The 24,865-nt window shown below is 40.6% G+C and overlaps 1 protein-coding gene across 1 annotated transcript; it reads left to right on the top strand.

Annotated features, from left to right (window-relative positions):
• The first annotated feature begins 101 nt into the window (after positions 1 to 101).
• Positions 102 to 24,229, top strand: tti1 (TELO2 interacting protein 1). The gene is made up of 14 exons (XM_069141271.1): positions 102 to 215; positions 856 to 1,608; positions 3,073 to 3,410; positions 3,505 to 3,757; positions 4,789 to 4,960; positions 5,048 to 5,328; positions 7,593 to 8,009; positions 8,145 to 8,304; positions 9,171 to 9,338; positions 9,519 to 9,670; positions 11,343 to 11,483; positions 12,282 to 12,486; positions 18,915 to 19,002; positions 21,894 to 24,229. The coding sequence occupies exons 2-14, from the start codon at positions 883 to 885 to the stop codon at positions 22,111 to 22,113; spliced, it is 3,321 nt and encodes a 1,106-aa protein (XP_068997372.1). The 5' UTR covers positions 102 to 215; positions 856 to 882; the 3' UTR covers positions 22,114 to 24,229.
• The last annotated feature ends 636 nt before the right edge of the window (positions 24,230 to 24,865 follow it).

Genomic DNA, 24,865 nt, shown 5'->3' on the forward strand with positions numbered 1-24,865 from the left:
CAGTATGACTTTCGGTTCTCGTATTCTGAAAACAAATCGCCAAAACCGGAAGTCTCACCGCACGTCATACATGTGCGACGTCGACGCAGATCATGACGCTACCTTCGGCCAGAGTTCAGCAACTTCATCACAGAGAAATGTCTTTTTTCTCGTAAATATCTTGACTGTACTTGGTATTCCGCACAGTGGATCCACGTGATACTGCCAATGTGAAGGTAGGCTGCTTGTTTATGATGCTCGTGCCGCGGCGCCGTCTGCTAACAGACTACATTTACTCGATGTTGTTGTCCCACTGCAAAAGCATGCTTTTCCAATGTGTCTTTTTTTAAATTTATTTATTTATTTATTTTTTAACGAAAATAACGTTTTTTTGTGGGCCTTTGTATAATAATTACAAACCTTGTGTGTAGCAAAGTTAATACGAGTTCATACAAGCAACCCAAACCCAACACAAAACATCATCACCATCAATGATGTTGGTGGCATGCACATTGTACCCTCACCTAACCTAACATCCTTCATTAGAGATCAGTAGCAATGTTAAGAGATGGTGGCTTTTTATTCTCTGGCCTGTTGTATCCTTACTCACTAACAAATTAGTTATTGATTATAATTACAGTTTTAGTTCAGTTTAGCTGTTGGTTACCAGCCAGGCATATTTTCTGTGTAGACTTTTAAATGTAATTTCCCCAAATTACCAGTCCACATGGGAGACCACCACAACAGATTGAATCATAGACAGAATGTAAATTATTTTAGCTCCAAGAACACATTACTTTTAGCTCCTGCCTACAGTACTTGGTAAGTTAAAATTGATGTGTCTTATTCTCACATTGTCCATTTCTCTGTCCAAAGTCCTTCACTAAAGTGGCCCCTGCTGCGATGCCTCGAAACATGTCTCAGATTAGCGATCCAAAGATCGCTTTCGCCTACCTGCGCCCGGGCTGCGTCCTGCTCACCCGGGAGCCCACTGTAACCAACGTGGAGACGCTGACCGGCCAGTTAAAAGAAGTCAATGATGCCACACTGCAGCAGCTCCAAGAGTATGTTCTCTTCCCTCTTCGCTTCGTCCTTAAAGTCCCCGGACCCAAGACGGACAAGCTTGTGCGGGCTGTGGCAGAGGCCATGAGCCACGTTCTGGAAAACACTTGTGTCCAGAGCTGGAAGACTCTTCACGACCTATTCTCAGAGCTGTGTCTCTGCCTCTGCTCTCCAACTGATCCCGGGAAACCCGCAGATACGTCGGAGGAGCTGAAATCGTCTGTGCTGAGGTGCCTGGATGCCCTGCTGCATGCTGCTTACGGTGATATAGTCTTCAAACTCTACGAACCAGTTATGCTGCCAGGATTAGGCGCTGCTGTATCGCTGCTGCTGGCTTTAGGAGAGAAGGAGAAATCTCGAAGTATTCAGGCAGCGGCCTTGAAGTGCCTCCAGGTTTTGGCTCTGCAGTGTGACTGCTCCCAGGAACACGTCGTCCCGTCCTCAGAGGAGCGATGTTCTGTCGGGTGCACCATGGCTTCATTCTTACCTGGGATCTCTGTGGCTGTTGCCAGGATCATTACAGGAGATCTGAGACAAGGCCATGCAGTCACGGTCAGGGCCATCAAGGTACCAAATCTACTACTACTACTAAATCTAATACTCTAATGATTGCATTACCTGTTACAAGTCACTCATTATATCATCGGTTATAATCAGGATTGTGTTTAACTGTATGTATTTTGAATGTATCCCTCCAATGTACAGTGGTGCTTTAGAGTTTCAAATTTGCTGTATTTCTGCGTAAATATGACCTGAAACATCAGATTTCCACACAAGTTCTAAAAGTAGATGAATGGAACCCAATTAATCAAATGCGATTAAAATAATACACCTGCTCATAACCACTGTACACTGTGTGCACAATTATTAGGCAAGTTGTATTTTTGAGGTTTCATTTTATTATTGAACAACTACAGTGCTCTCGGTCAATCCAAAATGTTAATAAACCTCAAACCTGAATATTTAAGAAAGTAAAAGTGAGGTTTTGGCTTTCTTAGGAGAATATCTACAGTGGTGTGAAAAAGTGTTTGCCCCCTTCCTGATTTCCAATTTTTTTTGCATGTCTGTCACACTTAAATGTTTCAGATCATCAACCAAATTTAAATATTAGTCAAAGATAACACAAGTAAACACAAAATGCAGTTTTTCACACAGGGCCATGTGGGTTTGGATTTTTTTTCTCCCTTAATAATAAAAACCTTCATTTAAAAACTGCATTTTGTGTTTACTTGTGTTATCTTTGACTAATATTTAAATTTGTTTGATGATCTGAAACATTTAAGTGTGACAAACATGCAAAAAAAATAAGAAATCAGGAAGGGGGCAAACACTTTTTCACACCACTGTATGTGTGCAGAATTATTGGGCAACTAAATGAAAAATGAAGATTTTCCCATCTCACTTGTTCCCCGTAGGCCACACCCTCCCACATTACACAAATACACATCACCTGATATGCTATAATCCAATAGGCATTCAAGTTTATACAGCTTGGAGTTGGAACATATGAATAAAAATGAACACATGGTCAAAATACTCACTTGCCTAACAATTGTGCACACAGTGTATTTAGTAGTTGTATGTATTTTATGTTATTAAGTGGTGCAACACAACATTATTTTAATCATTCATGACCGTGTTGATTGTTTCCTCTGGAACTGATTATTAGTTTGGTCTAAAATATATCACAAAATAGTGACAAATGCCCATATATTTTTTATGTCTATATTAATTTCTTTATATATAATAATGAAAATATTACAATTGGGTCTGTATGCTGACACAACATTTGAGATGAACTGCTGTGTGCAGGTCAGTTTTTAATACTCGTGCGTATAAAGGAAGCCTCCTTACATAAGTAGACTGAAACCTTTACTCATTAAGTTTCATTTGTTTGAATGAAAACATCATAGATTAACAGTTGTGTCAACTGAAAAAAGAGTAAAAAGAAAACATGTCTACTCTTGCTTGGACCAAAGTAAGGTAAAAAAAATAAATATATACTGCAGTGATTTGCTTAATGTCATTCAGGTTTGGTCCGGGACTGTGGAGCTTGTCATGGAAGACGCTCAGCTTCAGGCCAGTGAGTCCTGCAAGTCTCCCTCTCCAGAGCTGGGGAGGATCACACAGCTGGTGGTCCACCGGTCACCAGACTGGGTGAAGAATACGGCTGGGAAACTGTCTATTCTGCTGAAGAAGATCATCTCCTGCACCTCGGCCCATCAGCACTGGAGGGTTCGACTGGAGATGGTGGAGCTGGCCGACCATCTGCTGGCCAGGTGTGGTCAGTCCCTGGGAGAGTGTGTGGGACCACTACTGGAAGCACTGGTGGGAGAGATCAACGATGAGGAGCCCACAGTCAGACAGAGGTTTGATGTGATTGATAATTATGTGCGAAAAAAAGGACAAAGTCTGAAATAATTGATGCAAATTATTCACTAAAACTCCTGTCCTCTCCTGTAGGTGTGAGGTTGCTCTCAGAGAGGTATCACAGAGGAACCAGAGCTCCGGCAGTCAGACCTTCACCAACGTCTTGTCGGAGAATCTCCACTCTTTGGCCACCTCCCTTCCCAGACTGATGAGGACCTCCGACGACCAGAAGAAGCTGTTTGTCCTCAACGTGTTTCTGGGTTACATAAAAGTTCTGGGTCCTCTCGTCTCTGTGGTGCTCAACTCTGCCGCACATCTGGAGAGGATTTCCAAAGCCTTGATGCAGGTAATGTAACAGCCGGAGTAGCACATTAAATAATTAGAGTAAATTCATTACTTTTACAGTTGTTACTCAACAACAGCCATGAATTTAAATGTAAAACCATTTTGTACTTTAACACTTTTTTCGTGTCATGATCCTCTTTGCATATGTAAAAAAAACCATCTACTGGAACCATATCTGTTGTGTACATGTAAAATGTTATACTTTCTACACTATCATACATCTTTGTGTACATTGAGTTCCATGATTTTGTCCCTTATCATTCAGACTTTAAAACATAGAAAAGAAACACACTATCCGTGATCTTAATCCATGAAAATAAGGCAGCGAGTCATATCTTATTCTCTCCTTTCATTAAGTTGGTATTAAAATCAGTTCCAATGATTAAGCCAAATGTAGTTAAAAAAAAGGTAGATGTGTAAAGAACTGAAATCAGTGTGTCAAGGAAATTCTAACTACAAGACTAAAACTTTCATTAGAAACCAAGAAATTCACACCATTAGTTCTGAATTATCTTTGATGCTCTTTGTAATGTACCAATAATATCACCCTCACAATGACTCATGATATATCTACTGAAGTACTTCACAGTGAATTCAACATGTATAAGTTGTATTCTTATGTGTTAATCATAATGTAATTCTAATAATTAAACTTATTCCTAGGATTTTTCCTCTGCCACTAGTTAGTGTGTTTATACCAGATCTATTCTGTGCTTTTGATTTATCATACAGTAACAAATGTTTTGTTCTAGCGAGTTTATAGTATTTTTTGCTTTTTAGAAACCAAGTTATTATTATAACTTTGATTATTTCAAAACCAACCCACTGCAGGATTGCAACTATAAATGTAGTATTTCACTTGTAACAACAACAAAAACCTTTGCATGCCCAAAACAGATTTAAAAACAATTTTGTTAACTGACTGGTATTATTAAATCTGTACAAAAGTGTTGCAAACATCAACCACAATCTGGTAGAGTTCATCTTAAACTGGTTTAAAATGGTCAACGACCCTTTTGTCTGCCTTGATAGGTGCTGGAGCTGGATGTGACGGATGTTCGCATTGTGGAGGAAAGGAGTTACGCTGCTACCATGGAGACAGGCTCTCCTGAGTCCCACACCACTCACGTACAGAGGAAACATTTTCTCTTCTTCACAGATGAGAGGATCTTCTCCGTGCTCATGGAGATCTGCCGGACATTAGGTATGAGTGCTGCTTCGTATGAACTTCAGGGACAGGCTCCGTGAATGATTTCTGATATCCTGTAACTTTCCCTTATTCTGTCTTTAGGTTACTATGGCAACATTTACCTTCTGACTGACCACCTCCTGGACTTGTACCGCCAGTCTTCAGCATACAGAAAGCAAACTGCCATGGTGCTCAATGGGATAGTTAGGGGTGCTGCGGGCATCACTGTGGCAACGCAAGGTTTGGAGAGTGAAGTTCCGGAACACTTTGCCACCCAGGAAGACCTTAAAGCGGCAGTGGCGTCCATCATGGAGGAATACCTGAACAACTGGCACTTGATTACCGTCAGTGAGGAGACGGATGGAGACCGGCAGGATCAGCAGGTGAGAAGATTTTCAGTCCCAGGGCCTCATTTATCAACCGATTTATAAATATTATCTTGTCGGTGAGTGTGGATAAATCTCACAAGTTAGAGATGGTTGAGGCTAATTTAACTGGAGTAATGTGTGTTTAAAATAATGCAGATGACTGAGCTTGCCTGGCTGGAAGAAAATAGAGCACCGAGCACAGAACGTATTTTAGTGACAGCAGGGATCTTCTTGCAAAGGGAGATTTTGTTTGTCACAGCAAGTTTTACTTGAACTGTGCCAGCAACTCACTCCTGTTTTAGAGAGGCCAACAAGGCGCACAAAGGCCAACTCAGTGCACACAAGTCTTGTCAGTTCTGGGTTTTTTTTTAGTACTCGCGGATGGTGTGAGTAAAATCATTTGTGATCTGCATTTCTGCACGTATGACAGAGGATGAACAACTACAAAACTGCCACCAAACAGTAAAGTAGAACAGGTACTGAAGTGATATTTTTCATCCACATATTGATGAGCAGGATAGTCCTTGCCCATGGGCAGTAATTTCCATTTTTGTGCAAAGCAATTCTTATTTGGCAATTAGTTCCTGAACTTCTTTCTGACCTCAAACATTGCTGACTTCTTTAGTCACCTGCACACAAGTCAAGTCCTTTTTCTTTTTTGAATCGTTCTCCAGAGAATGTGCTAAATACAGTTTTATTTAGCATTGCTTCATTAATCAGGACCTTTACCTTAGTGTCAGCAATATTTTTTGTCTTTACCTGTTTCCTTGTTCCATTTTCAAAGCCTTTTAAAGGGAAGTACGGTGTGTGCTATAAATCAGTGAGACTAGTAGTGAACAAGAACAGCCATATAGAAAGTTTTGGAGTCATCACTGATGATGGCGCACAGGATGGATACCAGCTTCTTTGGTTTGTTTGCATTTTATGAGACCCAACCTTAACTTATTTTTTTTATCAATACTTTCATGAAATGATCAGAGGAATAGCTTGACATTTTTGGACATATTGAATTTCCTGCTGAGAGTTAGTTGAGCAAGGGATTGGTTTGGTGAAGATAAATCAGACTAGCAGCTGGAAACAAGATGTTGCTAGGTAACAAAACCCAACTAACAACACATTGAAATCCCCCTTGTTATCACTTTTCATAAATTTTCTCATCTAACTCATTGAGAAAGCCAATAAGCGCTCCCTTAAAATTATAATTTTTATATTTATAATATAATAGTATTTTTTATAATACTATAAAAAAATAGTTATTTTACTCCCTTAAAAATAACTATTCAAACTATTCCTTGAATGTCTTTCACTGGTTTAAAGTTTGATGTGGCAATGGATTTTATAACGGGCTATGAATATTGCAGCATCAGCAGTTCAATTTGCTGATCAACAAACTAACAAATGAGCCCACTGTTCATGGAGAGATGTTCTGAATGAAGAAACGATACTTTGCGCTTTAAATTCAAAATTTTGCATCTCATTTTTCACCCCGTGAGCATTTTCTAATCAAGTGTGATAATAAACTCCCTGCTCAGCTTACAATGCACAACTCTTTCTGCATTTAAATGTGGCTCAGATTACTTCGTTCCCAACCAAGCGCTCTAGACTGTATTGGGAAACATACCCAGACTTCATTGTTACCATGGCCTTGGATTGATCACAGACTGAGCAGACTGAGCATAGGGAGATCTGCTTCAGGGTTTGAACTCACTGTATCAAGGTTGGATTTTTGAGCTGAGGGAATATTTCGTGGCCTCCACCCAGCAGAGCATTGCCAGCTGCGTTAACACACACGTTAACACCCACGCTCCACGCTTGTGGATAAACCTGCTGTTTCTTCTGTCAGCTGAAAAGCGTGCCCATCTAGACACACCACCAAATGAAAGTGATTGGAAGAACAGAAATACTAGTTTGAAAGACTTTTGGGCCTCTGCAGAGACAGTCTGGGGTTCCTCCCTCAAGACAAATTTGTTGCTTTCATAAATGACCTGTCTAATATATATGTAAATTGTGAGAAATTTGTACACAGCCACAGTCTCAGGGCCAAAGTGAGTTACTGAGGGCTACAGATTATGATGAATCAGGCGTAAACATATTTATATTGTATTAAAAAAGTTGATATATGTTGCTACAATTACCTGATGATGACCGAAACTGTCGAATCGTGTTTTACATTGTAAACCTCATATTTATATTGACCTTTTCATATTTATAGTAAAACTACAATGCGTTGTAAAGGAAAAACTGAATGACAATAACATTTGTTGTTTCTCTTACTGTAGCTGCTCGGCCCATCCAGACTTCTCTGCATATCCAACATCGATGCCAGCAACACAAACTTGAACTCTCTCCAAGTGATTTCTCCTTCATTTGTCACCGCCTCCCGCTCATCATCTACCTCCACCCTCCACCAGCTCAACAGCAGCATCTGGCAGCTGTGCATCCAACTCGAGGGCATCGCCTGCTTTGCCCAGGTGCTGGGGCGCGACTTCCGTCCCCTGTTGATGACCTCACTGTACGCCGTGCTGGAGAAAGCCGGCGAGGAGACGCTGCTGGTCAGGCAGGCAGCACTCAGCTCCATGCTGGAAATCAGTAAGGCCTGTGGCTACCCCTCCCTGAAGGAGCTGATCAATGAGAACTCCGACTACCTGCTCAATGACATATCACTCAACTTGCAGAGGCTCAGCCAGCATCCACAGGTAGAGCTGACAGGATTTTCTTTGCCCAAAATTGAGACGCAGATGCATGTTCATCATGTCGTTCTCTTTGTATGCTGTCAATGGCTCTGATAGTTTGTGCTGCCCTGAACATCATACTCCCGTCTTGTTCACCAGGCTCCGCGGGTGTTGACTGTGATGTTGACTCACTCTGACTGCAGCCTGCTGCCTCTGGTCGGGGACATCGTTCAGGATGTGCTGATGGCTCTGGATCTCAGCTACGACCACACGGCTGCTCTTTTCTGCTCCGTGCTGCATGCGCTCATGAAGGCACTGGGTAAAGTGATGTCAGCTCCTTCATCATGTTTTGGGAGCCAGAAAGGAGAAGGAACAAAATATGACTCATACTGTATCATACAGTACATACCTACTGTTATCATAATAGTTTCCATTTTGAAGGTTTTTTAAGAGCATTTTCCCTCTTAGAAGTCTGAATCAGGGTTCATGTTTTTATTAATTGTTAGACATTTGATCCAGCTAGTTTTATTTCACATTGCTCTCCTGCTCCTCATGTCTTACTGCGGCTCATTTTTCTTTCTCCACTGTTTTTTTTTTTTTTCCTTCTATTTAATGGGTGACGATAGCCTGACTCAACTTCTTGTAATTGATCCGAAAGTCCAAACCAACCAAAAAAGTGTTTTCGCACAGCAAACATATTAAACCTGGGCTCAGTTTGATCCGGACAGAGACCGTTTTCTTTGTTTGGACCAAACTTTGGTCCTTTTTTCTAGACCGTGGTCCAAGGCACCTTTCAGACCTTCTATTTTTATTCAGACCAAACAGGGTAGGTGTGAAAGCGCCTGAAGTTACATTTGTAGTTTCAGACTGGGAAAAGTTTGAGTATTTAATCATGACTGTTTAAATACTGTCTGAGGTTTTTTCTTGTTTGGCATAAATATTCAGTAATGCAACAGTTATCAGCTCTTTCCCAAACCCTGACAGGCTGAACACACCACTAAAATGTTTGAATTAAATGATACCATTGGGCTCTATTAGGCTGGAAAAATCCAACGAAAGAAAATACTAGAAAAACATTGTTATCCCGCTGTCTTTGGTTGACAGGTTTTGAAAGATTTTGCTTATTATAGCTTTATTCTAACTAATGTCTTACCCATGTTTGTATTTTTCTTGTTCTTCCTTTAGCGAGGTGGTTTCCCTCCCATTGCAGCAGGACCAGTAAGCCTGCCAGTTCCAAGCAGATCTCCACTGACCAGGAAGACTTCAACATCTGCCAGTTCCTGCTGGATTACCGCAAACAGAAAGAGTTGGCAGAGGGCATTGGGATAGAGGAAGACATCACTGAGGACTTTGGTAATATGGAGTCTTTCTCAGGATAAAACAGTAGTATATGTTGTGCACCTTAGTGCTGATTACATTAAATTCAGATTATTGTAGTTAAAAATACAGTAGAAATGTGAACACAGCATTTATACAAGGCAGCTGTTGGATTCATCACCAAACCATCTGGCTGTACATTTACTGTCACTCCAGAGGTCCCTCCTCCCACTGAGGGTGAGGATGTTGAAGATATCGATGGTCCTGATGTGAAAGCCGAGCTTCCCTCCCACCTCAGCATCACTAAAGATGTCATGGAGCGCTGCATTCACCTGCTGTCCAACCCCAGCCTCAGGCTGCGACTCAAGGTACTCTGTCTGTAGTGTGATGTCATAGGATCTCTTTTTAATGCATAGATACTATAGAAAGACTTCTCTATACACTGTGATGAGTTGGGTATGGTGAGACAAATCTCCTAGTCACACATGATTTCATTATGAGTTGTTATAATTACAATATAAATTATTTTAGCTCCCAAGAGACTTTTAATCAAGTTTTAATAACTCAAAGGATTCACACTAAGAAATGAGTGAAACCAGTGAGTTCGGATGAGTCTGTCACATTTAACTGTTTGTTAAATGTAGTAGCAGTAGATGCTGTAGAGAAAGTCTGTCTCTGTGCAGCCTTTTGTTAACACGACAGCAGTGGTAAAACAGACACTTGCCAAGTTGACATTATACAAGAGAAGAGTCCTCAGACATGCCGGCGGCCCTGTGAGGATGTGATAATACTTTGGCACAGTAGTGCTTTGAACTTAATGCTATAAATGCAAACATAGTGAATTTATTGGGTATAATACCATGTTGACCATCACAGTTTAGCATAGTAACAGTAAACCCAAAGGGAATCTAAATGGGAAATCCTGACCATGAAATTTGTTATGCAGGTAGTTGGTCATAAACACAGGTGTTATCTGTGTGTTGTATTAACATTTGGACCTCATGATGGAGCTAGATGGAAACTAAAAAGATCGCAAAAGTTATTACAATTCAACCTGAGGTAGACATCAAATTAAATACCAAAATATTCATGGCAATCTATGCAGCAGTTGTCAAGACATTTCTATCAAAAGCTCAACCTCATAAATGACTCCTCACTGGTGGAAGAGTTAATGGATTTCATCCTCTGGGCATCATGGATATCTGGACTGGAACTAATAGCAGTTCATGGCTATTGAGATAATTCAGTTCAGTCTAGAGTGGTACACCTATCGACTGAGCAAACGCATGGTTAAGGCCCAATCCCAATTCCCCCTCTTGGCCCTATCACTTGACCCTACCCCTCTGTTCTGTGGATGCCTGCATATGGTAGGGTGCCCCGTTACTTTCAGGGATTGAGGGATAGTTGTCATCTAGCCCTCCAAACAGAGTGATGGAAGAATGCTTTGTAAACTGAAGCAACATTACATGCAAAAAAGGGTTCATAAAAAAGAAATAGGTTATTTTTCAAGAATATTTTGGTAATCTGAAAGTGCACCTTTGGGATAAGAAAGCTTTTTATAGTTCAAACAGATTAAGGGAAGTCTTGTTTGTGAGCATTAATAGCTGATTCTCTGAGATACACTATTTTTTCATCAAACTGTATATTTCCATAAAATTAATAATCAAATTCCTGAGACTTACAAACTTATTTATAATTAGCTCAGGAGAATTGCGGCTACTGTAGACGCAGCAAGTAGTGTCCCATTTCCTTAAATTAAGATTTTAAGCACAACCACTTCTAGCTCCGTTCTGAAAGGCCACTACGCAGCAGAGGACACTCCTGAACGAGGGTTCGGGCCACGGGATGGGAAATGGGATTTGGCCTAAAACTCTTATCAGCAATGAATTAATCACTTGATTGTGCTGAACCAGGCAAGTTGTAACTCTAGAAAAGCAAGCAGCTGTTATTGCTGAGGTTTCTCCAGCGGTTGCTTTACATCACCTAAAATCTACATGTGTGTGCAAAAGATAAATAATAGTTGTGTGTCTTTGTGCTAAGGTGCTGGACGTGCTGGAGTTGTGTGTCTGCGTACTGAGTGAGCAGGAAAATGAACTGCTGCCGATGGCTCATCGCTGCTGGCCTACCCTCCTGCAGAGACTCACAGCTGATGACCCATTAGTGGTCCTCAGAGCCTTCAGGGTATGTCAACCTCGAATCAGTAATAATTATTAAAATAGTTTTTCACTTTTAAAAAAACTTTCAATTGTTAATTGAAAGTATCACTGGATTATTTAAAAGACCTGCAGCTTGATACTGTGAAAAGCTATACAGAAAATGGATTAACTTTAATGTTGTAATACATAATCAGGACCATTATGTGCAGCAACTAGACAGGTTTGACAAAATCTTTTAGTAATTTAAACTTAATGTTATGACTTAATGTTGAATCAATCAAAGGCTGTGGGTTTATACACAAGTAAAGACTCAATTCATTATAAAATGAAAGGTTAATTTTGGTAATTCTGTGAAGCATTTCTAAAAGATAATTGTTACAAGGAAAAAAAATCATTAACTTGTTTTTGGATCTTAGAGCTGAGTTCACAATCACAGAAGGAAAATGGCCTTCTGATGAATGAAGATCACAACTGTTTGTGATCTTTTTTCAAAGCACACGTGTCAGTGGAATCAACCTGCCACTGTACATTTTTCAGCTTGTCAGCTCCTGTCTTCAGTTTGACAATTTTTATCTCTTTTATTCAGATTTTCATCGATGAATTGACAAAACGGACATAATTAGTTTGTCATTTAGTCACTCATTCCTGCCGCCTCTGACAAACCGTGTTCTAGTTGTCAGTAATATGGCAGCTTTTGTGTGTATCTAGGTTTTGTAAATACTGTGATTCATCTATAAGGCAGTGCCATCAGCCCCTGAGGCACACAAGAGGAACATTTTATTTCATCCTGTCAACTTTGCTGCATTTGTGCATTGCGTGCCAGGTGCTGTGTACGCTGGGTGAAACATGTGGGGACTTCCTGCGGAGGAGGGTCTCCAAAGAGGTTCTGCCCAACTTGACCTCCTCTCTGGCACGACAGGCTCCGATCAGCGCCAAGGCCGGGCCCGTCTACACACACACCATGGCCTACAAACTGCAGCTGGCGGTGCTGCAGGGACTGGGCTCACTGTACCAGAGGCTGGATCTGGGTAAGAGAATGGAAACACAACACAAACAGACAGCTTCACCAACACACAACACGCAGGATCATCCTGTATGATTGTGCCTGGTATGATCTGTAGTATGATGATGATCACACCGGGTAAAGAGTGGAGAAAGAGCGGATGGGAAAATGAGTCGTAGCTGGATAATTAGTCTCGGCATGGCAGGTCACTTAATGAAGATTGGTGCAACACGGTGCCCATTTAAGCCAGAACATATTGCGGATAGATTCGCTCTTTAACGGTTTTATACAATGAGAGCTGTGATGAATGAAAATGAGTAAAATTGTGCTCAAAATCAAACATGTCAGTCATGAATTAAGTTGTATTCAGGTCTCCGAATGGCAGCGTTACTATACAAGAAAGTTTAGTTTTAAATGAGGCCTTTGGGCTGTATCCTCTTCCAGAAGTTAACGTTATACTTCTGCATTAAAGGATTAGTTCAACATTTTTGAGAAACAAGCATTAGCTTTCCTTCTGAGAGTGAAATGTGAAGGTCAACACTAATTTTGTGTTTGTACTGAAAGCCTAATTTAGCATGAAGACTGGAAACAATTAGGTCCACTTATACCTCCAAATCAGTCTTACTTTCACACATTTTGTCTTGTTTCTTTAACCCATGCATTAACAGAAGTGTAAAAAATGTTGGCAAATAGGTGCGGGTAATTTGTTTGTTTTCTGTTTTTCTTCTTTAAAATGTAGCGTTTAGTAGGCTTTATATCAGAATAATCGGAGGTTTAAACTCTCATAAATATGGCGCGCACGGAAAGTTGAACAGGATTGAGACATTAAGATACATTTCAGAACACAATGACTTTGTCTTCCACTAGGTGGCAGTCTTGTATAACAGTGATTTTCCATTTGGGGTACCACAGCATGAGTCATTGTGTCATAATTCTGCTTTTCTCTTTTATGATGAAGACCTGAAGCAATGATCCAGTTTTGTATTTTAAAAATTGGACTGTGAAAGCTTAAGATGCATTCAACAAAAGCGTTCCTTTTTTTGGTGTGTCGATCTCTGGTATTTGACATGAGGCGGTGCTTTTCATCACAGTTGGTGACCTTTTAGAGTTTAGATCCAGTTTTTAAACCTGCATCATTTTATTTGACAACAATTATACATTCCATTTCCTCCCATACATAAAGATCACTCAGTGCTGAGTGGGATATCATCACTACTAAAATTACCTTTAGGCTGCGGCAGTGCTGGGATACAATTTTTTTTACAGATGACTTTAAAGATAATGACCAGAGCCAACAGAACTGCATTTTTAGTTGCACACCCAATAACTTCTGCTTGCAGCTGCTCTCCTTTAAGCTCCATTTCACCACAATCAAGTGAGAAACACTATTAAATGTGCACAGCAATCAGCCAATCAGGACACCACAGGAAAGCTCAGAGATGTTTATTGATTTATTTTTATTTTTTTATTTTGTGCTTATCAAAGTTTTAGAGTCATTACGGAAAATGCTCATTAAAATTGGGGGCTTAGTACCCGTATATGATATAATTATAAGCTGCTTGTTTAATTTTTCATCCGTCGTTATGTTCATTAAACAGCCATGTCACTGTTACAGACATACTGGCTTCAGATTGTCAGATTTTCCTTTACTGCTGAATACTCTAAAGGGAAACACAGCACTTGTAATAGAACTAAGAACACCTGCATGCTGTGTGCAACTACTTTTTGTCAGCTTTGGTGTCTTATGTGTGAGGGAATAAGGATTTTTTTTCAAACAACAAATAACATGCCCGACACCTGCATTAGGAAGTGGTGGCTGCAATCAGCGATAAAGATGCAAAGAAAATGTTTTATTCAAAAAGTGGTCATGATAATCACTTCTACAGTATTTTCCAAGGACAGTGAGTATGCAGGAACTGATTGATGCGGTGGCAGCAGTGATGAAGGCGTATTGTGTCTGCTGTCATTCCACCTGCACAGAGACTGCAGTTGAAAATCAGACAAGATGGCCAAACTGGCACGTTTACATCTATTAATGTGCACTGTCTCTTTAACTTTAAATTATATCAATATACAAAATATTTTTTTAAATGAAAATGGATATAATGCTGACTTAAAAAAGAATGCAAAAGTATGTGTAAAAGTCGGATTTTAGAAGTTTCCATTTTGAGTGGTGGATTGCCTAACCTGGTTACTTACACAGTGAGGAGTTGAACTGGATGACGGTGTGAACGTTACTGATGTTGGTGTGGGTACACGGTGAAGCTCATCACTGACAAATGAAAAGTTAGCAGCTGGTTGACACCATGTGTTACAGAGGTGGCTTGGCTGGATGCAGCCTTTGCCGGCAGTAGATGAAGCAGTGAGAAGGGCCGCACTGCCCCTTTTTTTCCCTTTCTTTTTTTTTTTTTTTTTTAAGACAAATTTGGTTTAAAAATATAGTTCACAGTTATTAAAGGCACTAGACACATAGTATAGTGTGTAAAATATACCTTTATTTAGATAAACATTCAAGTACACAAGATATGTTCTACGTCTCAGTGTGTTCGAGATGCTTGAATGTCCTTGTGATGATCTGTGAAGTCAGTGTCTTAGTTCATGTGTAGTTGAGGGTCTGTGGTTCATAGTGGGTGTGAACAGAGTTGGTTAAAACAGGACGATCACCCAGCAGTGTAGAGGCAGAGGTAGTATTTTGTGGCACAGGGTAATTTTTGGAACAAATGCCTACCTGGAATGGCAGAATTGGGGGCAGTAACCACTCTCCATTTAGCGCTCGTCAGTCAATCTCAGTGTCACTTTACAGCGAGGTGCAAAGAAAGGTGAGAAAAGCCATCAAGGGCACCAGCAGAGAAGCCATCTGTACCCGTCTCCAATAATAGAGAAAATATTTTGGATGTACGCTGTTCGACATGTGAAGTCAGACCCACTGGAAACTTTGCTCTTTAGTGTTGGTACGCTGTGAAAACTTAAGTTTAAATATTAGCCTTAATTAAATCACTGTTTTAAACTGATACACATAACTCTATTTATTTAGGTTTTTAAGTCTAAAATATGTGCTGTTCCTAAAATAGCATTAAACAATATGTTTTATTAACAATGAACTGCGTGTAATGATAAATGTGTCACTCATAGTGATGAATAAACTCGGAGAATTAAAATCAAACCCTGCAGTTCCACTCTGAGCTTTTTTAGCCTCCTCTAGCCCATTGTTTTGGTTTTCCAACCAAGTAATGAACCTATCAACAAACTTATTTTCAGCTGCTGTAGGCAGTTGTTTTCTGCGAATTAAACTATAAAATATTCTAAGTGCCCAATGTAGCATTTGCATCTAAGAGTTACAGAGCCATGTAAAGTATTTTTCTCAAGTCTTAATGGAGACAAATGGCAAATGGTCCACCACTTTTATCTGGTTCCACCATCAGGCCAATATGTTTACTTGTCCCATAACTGGCGCCATTAATTCCCATTAGTCTCAGTTCTCTCTGTTTAGTGCTGATTGGCATTTATTAGCATGCTAACACTTTTAACTAAGGTGATGCAAATGGTAAAAATCATTCCTACTTTGTGATATGGCACGTTGTCCTGTTGGAAGGAGCGTTAAAAGATGGGGGGGGGGGGGGGGGGGCCCATGATTATAAATGGATGCTAATGGTCAGCAGCATTACTGAGGTAGGCTGTGACATTTAAAGCATGCTTGGTTGGTATTATGGAGTCTAATGTATGCCAAGAAAGGGTACCCCACACCATTACACCACCAGCCTGAAACAAAGGCACGATGGATTTATAGATTAATGCTGTTTCTGAATTACCAACTGCACGTTGCTGCATGAAATCCACATCTGTCAGACCAGCTGAAATTTTCCGCTGTTGAGTTTTGGTGTGCTTGTGCCCCCATAAATTCAGTTCCCTCTTGACAACATCTGTGTGCTTTTGTGCAACGGGTTGCTGGCTGATGATTGGAGTAGATTTTAGCATCAATGAGCAGGTGTACAGTTAATAAAGTGGCTACTGAGTGTATTATTCCCAGTCCCTGATTTGTTTATTTGAAAAGCAAGAATTTCTTGTCTTTGAAAGAAGAGTAACGGTGGTTCAACTCTCACACGTAGTAAAAGTCAGGTTCGGTCAGGTATGGACAGTTCATATCTCAGTTTAATGCCTGTGAAAGTCTAGAAGAAAAGTAGGGCTTTATGGACTTAAATCCCCAAAATGTCCACACAGTAAAGTATAGACAGAACACTTGTTAACATAATTTGTTCCTCTTTGATGCACTAAAATAGCCTTTCTCTGTCTGGCTGTTGCTCATTTGGAAGCCCTGTTGGCTTTAAGTTTTTTTTTTTTTTTTTTAGCAAATCTAAAGGCCACACCAATCAGTAACTTGTGGGGGTGACTAATGTGTGGTTCAAAATGTAGTTCCAACAATAGCGGCAGTGGTTGAGCTAGATGAAGCGATAGCAAGGCGAGCAAGAGCAAGAACAATCACTAAAAGGTTTTTTTTAAAAGTCTCCAATGGTCATTTACAAACATGGTGCTGCACTCTGCTCACATTGGCAGAGGGTCTCAGTTGCTCACTGTGTCCAGTTTTGCCACACACCATACGTCGTATGGTGGTCAATTGCAATTGGTTTAAGGCTGCTCCAGCAGTGCTCCAACATCAACATTTGCCTGAGGTCTACTTCCATTAGGGATGGAACAACTGCATACGATCCTCAGCGGCATCTGGTAGTACCAGGCTAGTACTAACAGAGAAGGAAACAGATCCAACATTTGTGAGTCCAGCTTTGCCTGCTCACTTGCTGTTTTGTAGGACATAAATTATGCTTAATAAATTCCCAGTGGGGTCAATAAGAACAGTCTGTCTATGTACAATATGTTTCCTAACTGTCTATACATGATACGAGAATTGAACTGGTGCCAAATGGGAAAACCCTCAAGGGTCATTGAGAAACTCTCTTCTTCTCTTGCAGCCTCATGTGGTGATTTAGTTCTGCTTACTACTGTACAAGGCAACCTTGACATGAAGATGTCATAGTGGAAAAGCAGCCTCTACTCATGACAATTGAAGACTTATATAACCCTCATGTACCTGGAGTGCCTTGTTTTACATTAGAGAAAGAGTCTGGTCCATCTTTTTTAAGATCTTTGTGCTTGATTTTTCTTCCTGGCACTTGATGGCGTCCTCCTTCTTGTCAGAAGGGGAGAGATTTGGTGTTGAAGCTAGAGAGAATGCGAAAGAGCAGGAGAGAAACAGTCAGCGGCTGCAGCCACACTCGTGAATACCGATTTGGCTCCAGCTTACCTCTGGGACGCCCGCAGCAAGCCAATTACCAAGCCTTAGTCACAGAGAGTGAAAGACAGAAACACAGATTGACTGAAGCAAATAATGCATTTCAGCTTCAGTTCCCGCTTCAGCTCCAATTCCACCCTGTTATTAATTTACAGCAGAATCCAACGGCACCTGGCCCTCTCCTCTTTAGCAGTTCTCACTTCTCTGCTTCTCTCCAAGCACCTTTATTCCACAAAAGACTACAGGCTACGAGTGCAGCACCAGAAAGGAAGGAAGAAAAGGGATAAAAGCAGTTGCTAAATAATCCTATTTAACTCTGAAATGTGCACTGCTGCTTTTATTCTTGACACACAGCGAGCAGGCCCAGTTCAAGCCGAGTGTGGGTTGAATTGGCAAATAGAGTAAGCAGAGGGGGAGAGAGACATGTTTTGAAACGAGGCTTGAAAGGCAGCCCAGTTTTCAGCTTAGGGAATCGCTAAATGTCTGCTTGAAGGGAAGGCTGGAGAAAGGGAGAGGGAGTCGGAGGGAGAGCAATAGGAAGAGGAGATGAAAGAGTGGAAAGAAGTTAAGTGGATGGAGGGAGCAGGAGCCAGCAGGGTTATGAAAGGTACAGTGAGAGAATGGGAGAAAAGAGGCAGGTTGGTCAGAGAACAAAAAACTGCAGGAAGGGAGGAAAAGGTAGAGGAATGGATGGGGGGGGGAAGAGGTAGTTCTTTTTCACACACACCCACTCCTCAAAGGGAAGGAGTGGATGTGTGAAATCTAGAGATGTGCAAACAGCCTGCTGTGAAATTTTTCTTCGGCCATCTCAGCAGTTTCTATCAGCTCATTAGGAGTTAGCAAAGGTAAGGTCCATGCTTGGTCTATTTTTTTTGTATTTTTTTTTTGCTTCTTTCATCTTCTTCCTCTTTTATCCTTCTCCCTCCTCCCATCTTTACCCTGAATTCGGGCAACTGTATCTCGAGATGGTTTGATCAGGAAGTGTCACTGTACATGTACTGTACTCACAAAACAGAAACAACAGTAACCACTCATTAAGTTGGCATTGTATTGATATGTGCCAGGTTGATTTCTATTGTGATTACATTATTTATGAAAGAAAATCTTAAAGTTTTCTGATCTTGGTATGAATGAAATGCAGTGACGGTCCTGTGGTTTGTTTATCTCAGGTGAAGCAGACCTTGATTTTGCTTGTGAAGCCTGTCTGCCCTACCTGAGCTGCAGACAACCCATCGGACTGCAGGAGGCCTGTCTGAGGTAAGACTTTATCAAAGCCCATTGCAGTGGTGGAAAGGAATGATGTAACTTCTTCATTTGTACTCAAGTATTTCCATTTTGTGCTCCATCAAGACTCTGCTGCACTACATTACCATTTAGCTGCTGTCACTCCTAAAATATATATTTTTTGCTATAGATAAACTTGGTTAAAAGACGCTCCACCTTCACCAGCAATCAGCTGTAACGTTGCATTACTACTAACAAAGCAGTTATGTCCACATAGCATACGTATAATTCAATAATAATACTTTGAATAGGTTGAATTCTTTGAGCTGATAATACCTAGATGAGCTGTAAATCTATTTTCTCAACGTCACACGTTTCTTTGCACCAGTTGGGCTAATTAGCTAATGAGCAACATTTGAATCAGAAATGTCAATAGTTGTGGTGTTGATTACTTATGTTTCCAGTGCTGTCAATCAAATCTGATCAAACCACATCCACACAGTCCTAATGAGACAAACTGGCTGAGATTAGGTGTTCAAAGGTGGGTTTTCTTTGTAACTATAACTTTGTATGTTCATTATATTATTCAATATATATATATATAGATAGATAGATATATATATTATATCAAGGAACATGTCAGGTTCTGTCACAGTGTGGCTCAATGATGAGCCTCTTCACTGTGCTTTTAATCAACAGTGGAGCTCTACGACACAGAGGAAGATGCATCAGACTGCAGGAATAACAGGTTCTGGGCTTTTCATCCCGATTTGTTGAAAACGGGAAATATAGAAAATTACCACTTATAATATATATATTATTATTTAAAGTTATTTGACAACAAACATTCAAGTTTACATTTTAGTATTATTATTTTTTTTTTTACATCAATGAATTTAAATACTTCTTCCACCACATTTTTCATGGTAGGCTATATGATATCAGTAGCACAGGCCATGACCTTTGACCCTTGACCGGTCTTCATCTTTCCATGCTGCACTCGACAGAATGCCATACATTCAAACCGAGGGTTTTTACTGCTGTTTTGGTCGCTAGCGTCCACCTGATGAACATGATGAACCAAGACACAACCGCAAACCTCCACTCTGGCTGACTCCAAATGTCAGTCCTACAGCTGGTCCCTCGTGGCTCCTTGGTTACACTGTTATATGTCTGAAATGCTCACCATCACCGTATCAAGTCTGGTGTGCTGTAAAAGTAAAACATGCACAACAAGATGTGACTTCAGACTTCACTCACTGCCATGGATAGGGCATTTAATGATAAATGTATGCACTGTGAGTCTGTTGTAAAGGACACTAAAATTGTCACGTGAAATCAAGGCTCAATATGCCATAAACAGTCTGCAGCCTTCATGTTGCTGCCTTGTATAATTCATGTTGCTGTGGTGAGGTCAGTTTAAGAAGGTAAACAGTTTTACCCACTACGCTGCACGAAGGAGCTTAAATTTGTTGAACTGTTCCTTTTAGCTCCGTGAATATGTAGGTAATCTGTGCAAATGTTACTCTTTTCTCATTTATATTAGTGTGAGGGTACAAACCGATATCACACCAACGCATGCAATACACCCGTCAGTCCACTAGAGGATACCGTGTCAATGTCATGTTTCGGCGTGATAAGTAAGGTGTCTTTAGTTTAGGCCAAGCGGCAACCAACAGTGACGTCACCCATTGGTTTGTGAATGGCTGAAATGAAGCCTTGAGTTCGGACATTGGCTGGCGCCATCTTGCTATTTCGGGGCTGTTTGGAGCCAGAAGTGACCATATTTGGGCAAGTAAGTGGGGGATCTGACTCCATCTGATTGAAAACCCAATGAGACTACGTCCTGCCCATCGATAGCCGTGACCTGACTGCACCACAGGCCTGTCAATCAAACAGACACGCCCACAAAATCATGCTCATTTTCTAATTAATGACGTGCTTATTTTCAGATGGATGACCAGAAAACGAGTGAGAAAGTGCCGCTAACTAACAACACCAAAATAATTTTTTTCTCACTTTGAATTTCATGAGAGAAGTTCAAATGGGAGTCTGTGGAGGTGGAGGCTTTTTTGAGCCAACAACTCAGTAGTATTGCAGTTTAAGGCACTTTGGCATCAACTTCATTTTACAGACATGGAAGCTATATACAGCCTGTGGTTTAGGCAACAAAAAACATGTGGTTAGGTTTAGGGAAAGATCATAATTTGGTAAATATGACCCATTCGCAATTTGGTTTGGGTTAGATCATTGCCCGAGTAAAAATAAGGAATTTTATGCAAGCAACATAGGTTACTTAAGTTTAATACGTTACGTAACCTAGAAGAAATCCACGATGACTTTTGCTTTCTCACTAATTCAAACATTAGTCGTCTGGGTGGAAGTCCTATGTTTGTTCTATCCAACCACCCTTGACCTCCTTTCTATGTGGATTTTATCAGTCTTTCTACTTTGTCACATGACCTCCTTCTTCGACCCTGGCCATACATGCGTCGACTGTTTACACCTAGACGAGACAAAACGTGGCACAGTATCTTCTGGTGGACCGATGGGTGTATTACACCATTTGGTGTGATATTGGTGGGCAACAATACTTACACCATAAAGAAGAAGATCAGATATAATGCTTTTGGGAAACACCTGCTAAGCTTCATAAAGTTTGCAAAACAACTTTAAACAATAGAACATAGGTTCTACATGAGTACTTTCCTTAAAGGAAAAAAACAACCTGAAGGGAAAAAGCAGTGTTGAGTTAATGAGGTTATAGTTAAACTGTAGGACTGCACAGTCAAGCCTGCAAACCTGCTCAGTCTGTCACTCTGGATTACAGGAGGATGGTTTACTGTACAATAGATATTATGTACAAAGACAATTACAGCCCAGACCTTATCTTGTTCCCATGTATCTTTCGCCCCTCCACACAGCGTCTTCCGACATCTAATCCAGGTGGATCCGGACACCTACTGGTTTACTCTAAATGAGCTGCACTGCCCGGCCTCCTACGTCCCGCCCCACCCCGACCTCCTGCCCGTACAGCTGAACGGGATGGGCCGGCCGAGAGACGAGTACTCGGGCAACGTGCTGAAACTGCTAAAGGAGGAGTTCGGCTCGGACGCAGAGACAGTTAACCGGCCAGTTAGCTAATGAGCTGCTGATTGATGCGATTGACTCACCTCTCAAACGCACGGTTCATCGACTCACCGACTTCAACAGGTCAATTAACTGAAAGAACTGACAACTGTGCTAAAAAACAGCCATCAGATTTCCTGGTGATAACCTTCACGGCGTACACTGCTCTGATAAGAAGCAAGGTACAAAGGAGGATGTCAGCTGAGCTTCTCTGCTGCAGGTGCAGCAACCACGAATAAACCTGACAGGTCTTCTTCATTTTCTGAAGAAATGCCTTATTTTGAATATGTGCTTGTTTTGAAATATTCATCCCAACTTTCAGTGTTTCTGAACACAGAATAATTTAGTTGTTGGTGGCTCTGAAAATATTTTTTGTTTCTTTTAACTTGGAAGATAACCCTGGTTATCAAAGACTTGTTCCCATCGAGGCTGTTTCTAATGTATTTTTGCTGAATCCAAATGTGTTTTCAGAGTTTCTCTGTCGCCCATATTTTTTTGTTCCAGTATACTCGCATGGAGCGGGGGTGCCAAGGAAAGTGCAGCCCCTCTATGTTGGACACTAAAGACGGACGTTCCCGAGGCCAAACACTAGTACATTCAGTGTAAAAAAAAGTACCATAAGGTACAGAAATAAGTTTTGCTTTTGCATCCATACAGATAGAAACTTAGGTTATTAAGAAGACAAAACAGATATATAATGTGTAGGTGGTCATTTACAAAGGCTTAGATGTCTTGGCCAACACATCTAGAGAACATTTGTGTCCAGTATTTTACCCACTGAACAACCAAGATGTTTTTTTTTGCCATAATTACACCATTTACATACTGTAAAAAAATACATATTATAGTAGGGTTTTTGAATTTTAGAGAGTAATTGAACTAATCATGTGCACCGAATGCTTCCTAAAAGGAAAAATAACCGAAGCTTAGAACAGTGATATTGATAGTGATAGTGATCTAAATCACTCCTGTGTCATTCAAAGTTTTGCCAAAAATAAACCATTTACACAATCCAGACTAACAAGGCTAAAACGTTGTCCTCTGGGGCACTGGGAATACTTGAATGACTCTGCTGAAAACAACTGTGATGTAACAAAAATGGATCACATTTTCGACACAAGTGCAGACAGGAGCACAGAGGAGATAGGACAGAGAGCGAGAGGATGATAGAGGTTGTAACAATGTAAATAGTTCAATGTGTATAGCATGTTGAGCCCCCATCAAAATTTTCTAAATTTTTGTTCCATAAATTTGCAAAGAAATTCTACTACGTTTCTTCTGATTTATGATTTGCGATAACTGCTATACGGCACAAAATATATTTTTGAGTTCTCCGGACTTGTAGCCATGATTGTGCTGTTTCAATAGAGGTTACAGCAAAACCACAAAAAAAAGCCAAGTAACTGCTCGGGATTCAGAGGGTTAAATTATAAGTCTGGTCATTTTCTATATTTCCCGTTTTCAACAAATCACATGAAAAGCCCAGAACCTGTTACTCCTACAGTCTGATACATCTTCCTCTGTGCCGTAGAGCTCCACTGTTGATTAAAAGCAGTGAAGAGGCTCATCAGTGAGCCACACTGTGACAGAACCTGACATGTTCCTTGATGTGTTCATTACAGTAAACATGGGCAGCATAGTTTATTTTGCGTCAATCCCACATTCACTGTGAACGTCACGATAAATACTCAGTAGCACATCAAGTCACAGCACAAAATGGCCCCTGACGAATACGCTATTCATTACGGTCTGAGTCGCAGATAACGCCATTATATTCCAAATGTAAATGATTTATACATGAAATACTTGCTGTAAATATTCTTTAAAGAATCTGTTATGTATTAAATAATTTGGACTGTGTACAGGAAAGCCATGACTAAACTGTGCGTCACTTTCTCTTAGTTAAAGAACAAAATAGGTTTTAAACAAAAATATGAGATAACTGGCCTTCATTGTGGACACAGGTGACAACTAGAATAGTTTTAAACATATTAACAGATCCCTTAAATAGTGATGAGCATAATCATGCAGTAATGATATTACTGTACTCTAAATAAATAATAAGTACTCAGTAATTTAGAAAAACTTAGTGTTACTACATCAGTTATGGCCCCTCATTCCCAAACCTCTTACTGTGTTTCCCCTGTACCTGTTACTTCCTACTTATTATTCTATTAATAACCTTTATTTACAAAATAATACACTATTGTTTTCAGAGTGCTACGTTACATTTGGTAAAAAACTAATGATACAGCTTTTATTGAGAATTATTTGGCCTTTACATGTATATATTTGCGACCTATTTTTGAGGTGGACTTCCGGCTTAGAGGCAAGACAGAGAAGTCAGAAAGGGTCAAGAGGTCAGCCAAAACAAGTTGTTAGTTCTGGTCTTTCTGTGGAATTGTCTACAGTTAGAAGAAATAAATACAACCAGACCCGTCCTTTTGTACAGCAGGTGCGGCTATAAAAGGGCTGTGGGAAGTATGAGGGGACGCCCTAATAGGACAGAGGTTGTGTTACTATGGACAAATCGCGGACATCACGACGAGGACACTGACTAATCGGTCATTGTTATCAGTCATGGCCCCGCAGGGTTCAAGAGGCATGTAAGTGAAGGAACCAGAAAGTGCCCTCCATTATCACATCCCCTCTCTGACGGGAGAACCCGCAGCCTCCCCACCTCATCGCTCCATAATGAATGTATGAGGCTACTCGTGTGGGGAAACAAGATCGCCACATGTTTTGTATTTAGCTGGCCTGGCTTAAT

The sequence above is a fragment of the Embiotoca jacksoni genome, unplaced genomic scaffold (assembly GCF_022577435.1).
Source record: "Embiotoca jacksoni isolate LCO1_2020_lvr unplaced genomic scaffold, fEmbJac1.0.p SCAF_9, whole genome shotgun sequence".
Lineage (NCBI taxonomy): Eukaryota > Metazoa > Chordata > Actinopteri > Embiotocidae > Embiotoca > Embiotoca jacksoni.

Excerpts from the sequence above, each read along its gene's own strand:
- tti1 (XM_069141271.1), top strand. The coding sequence starts at position 883 with ATGCCTCGAAACATGTCTCAGATTAGCGATCCAAAGATCGCTTTCGCC. Across the intron at positions 3,758-4,788 it reads TTTCCAAAGCCTTGATGCAG|GTGCTGGAGCTGGATGTGAC; the intron begins GTAATGTAACAG and ends CTGCCTTGATAG. Across the intron at positions 12,487-18,914 it reads GTACCAGAGGCTGGATCTGG|GTGAAGCAGACCTTGATTTT; the intron begins GTAAGAGAATGG and ends TGTTTATCTCAG.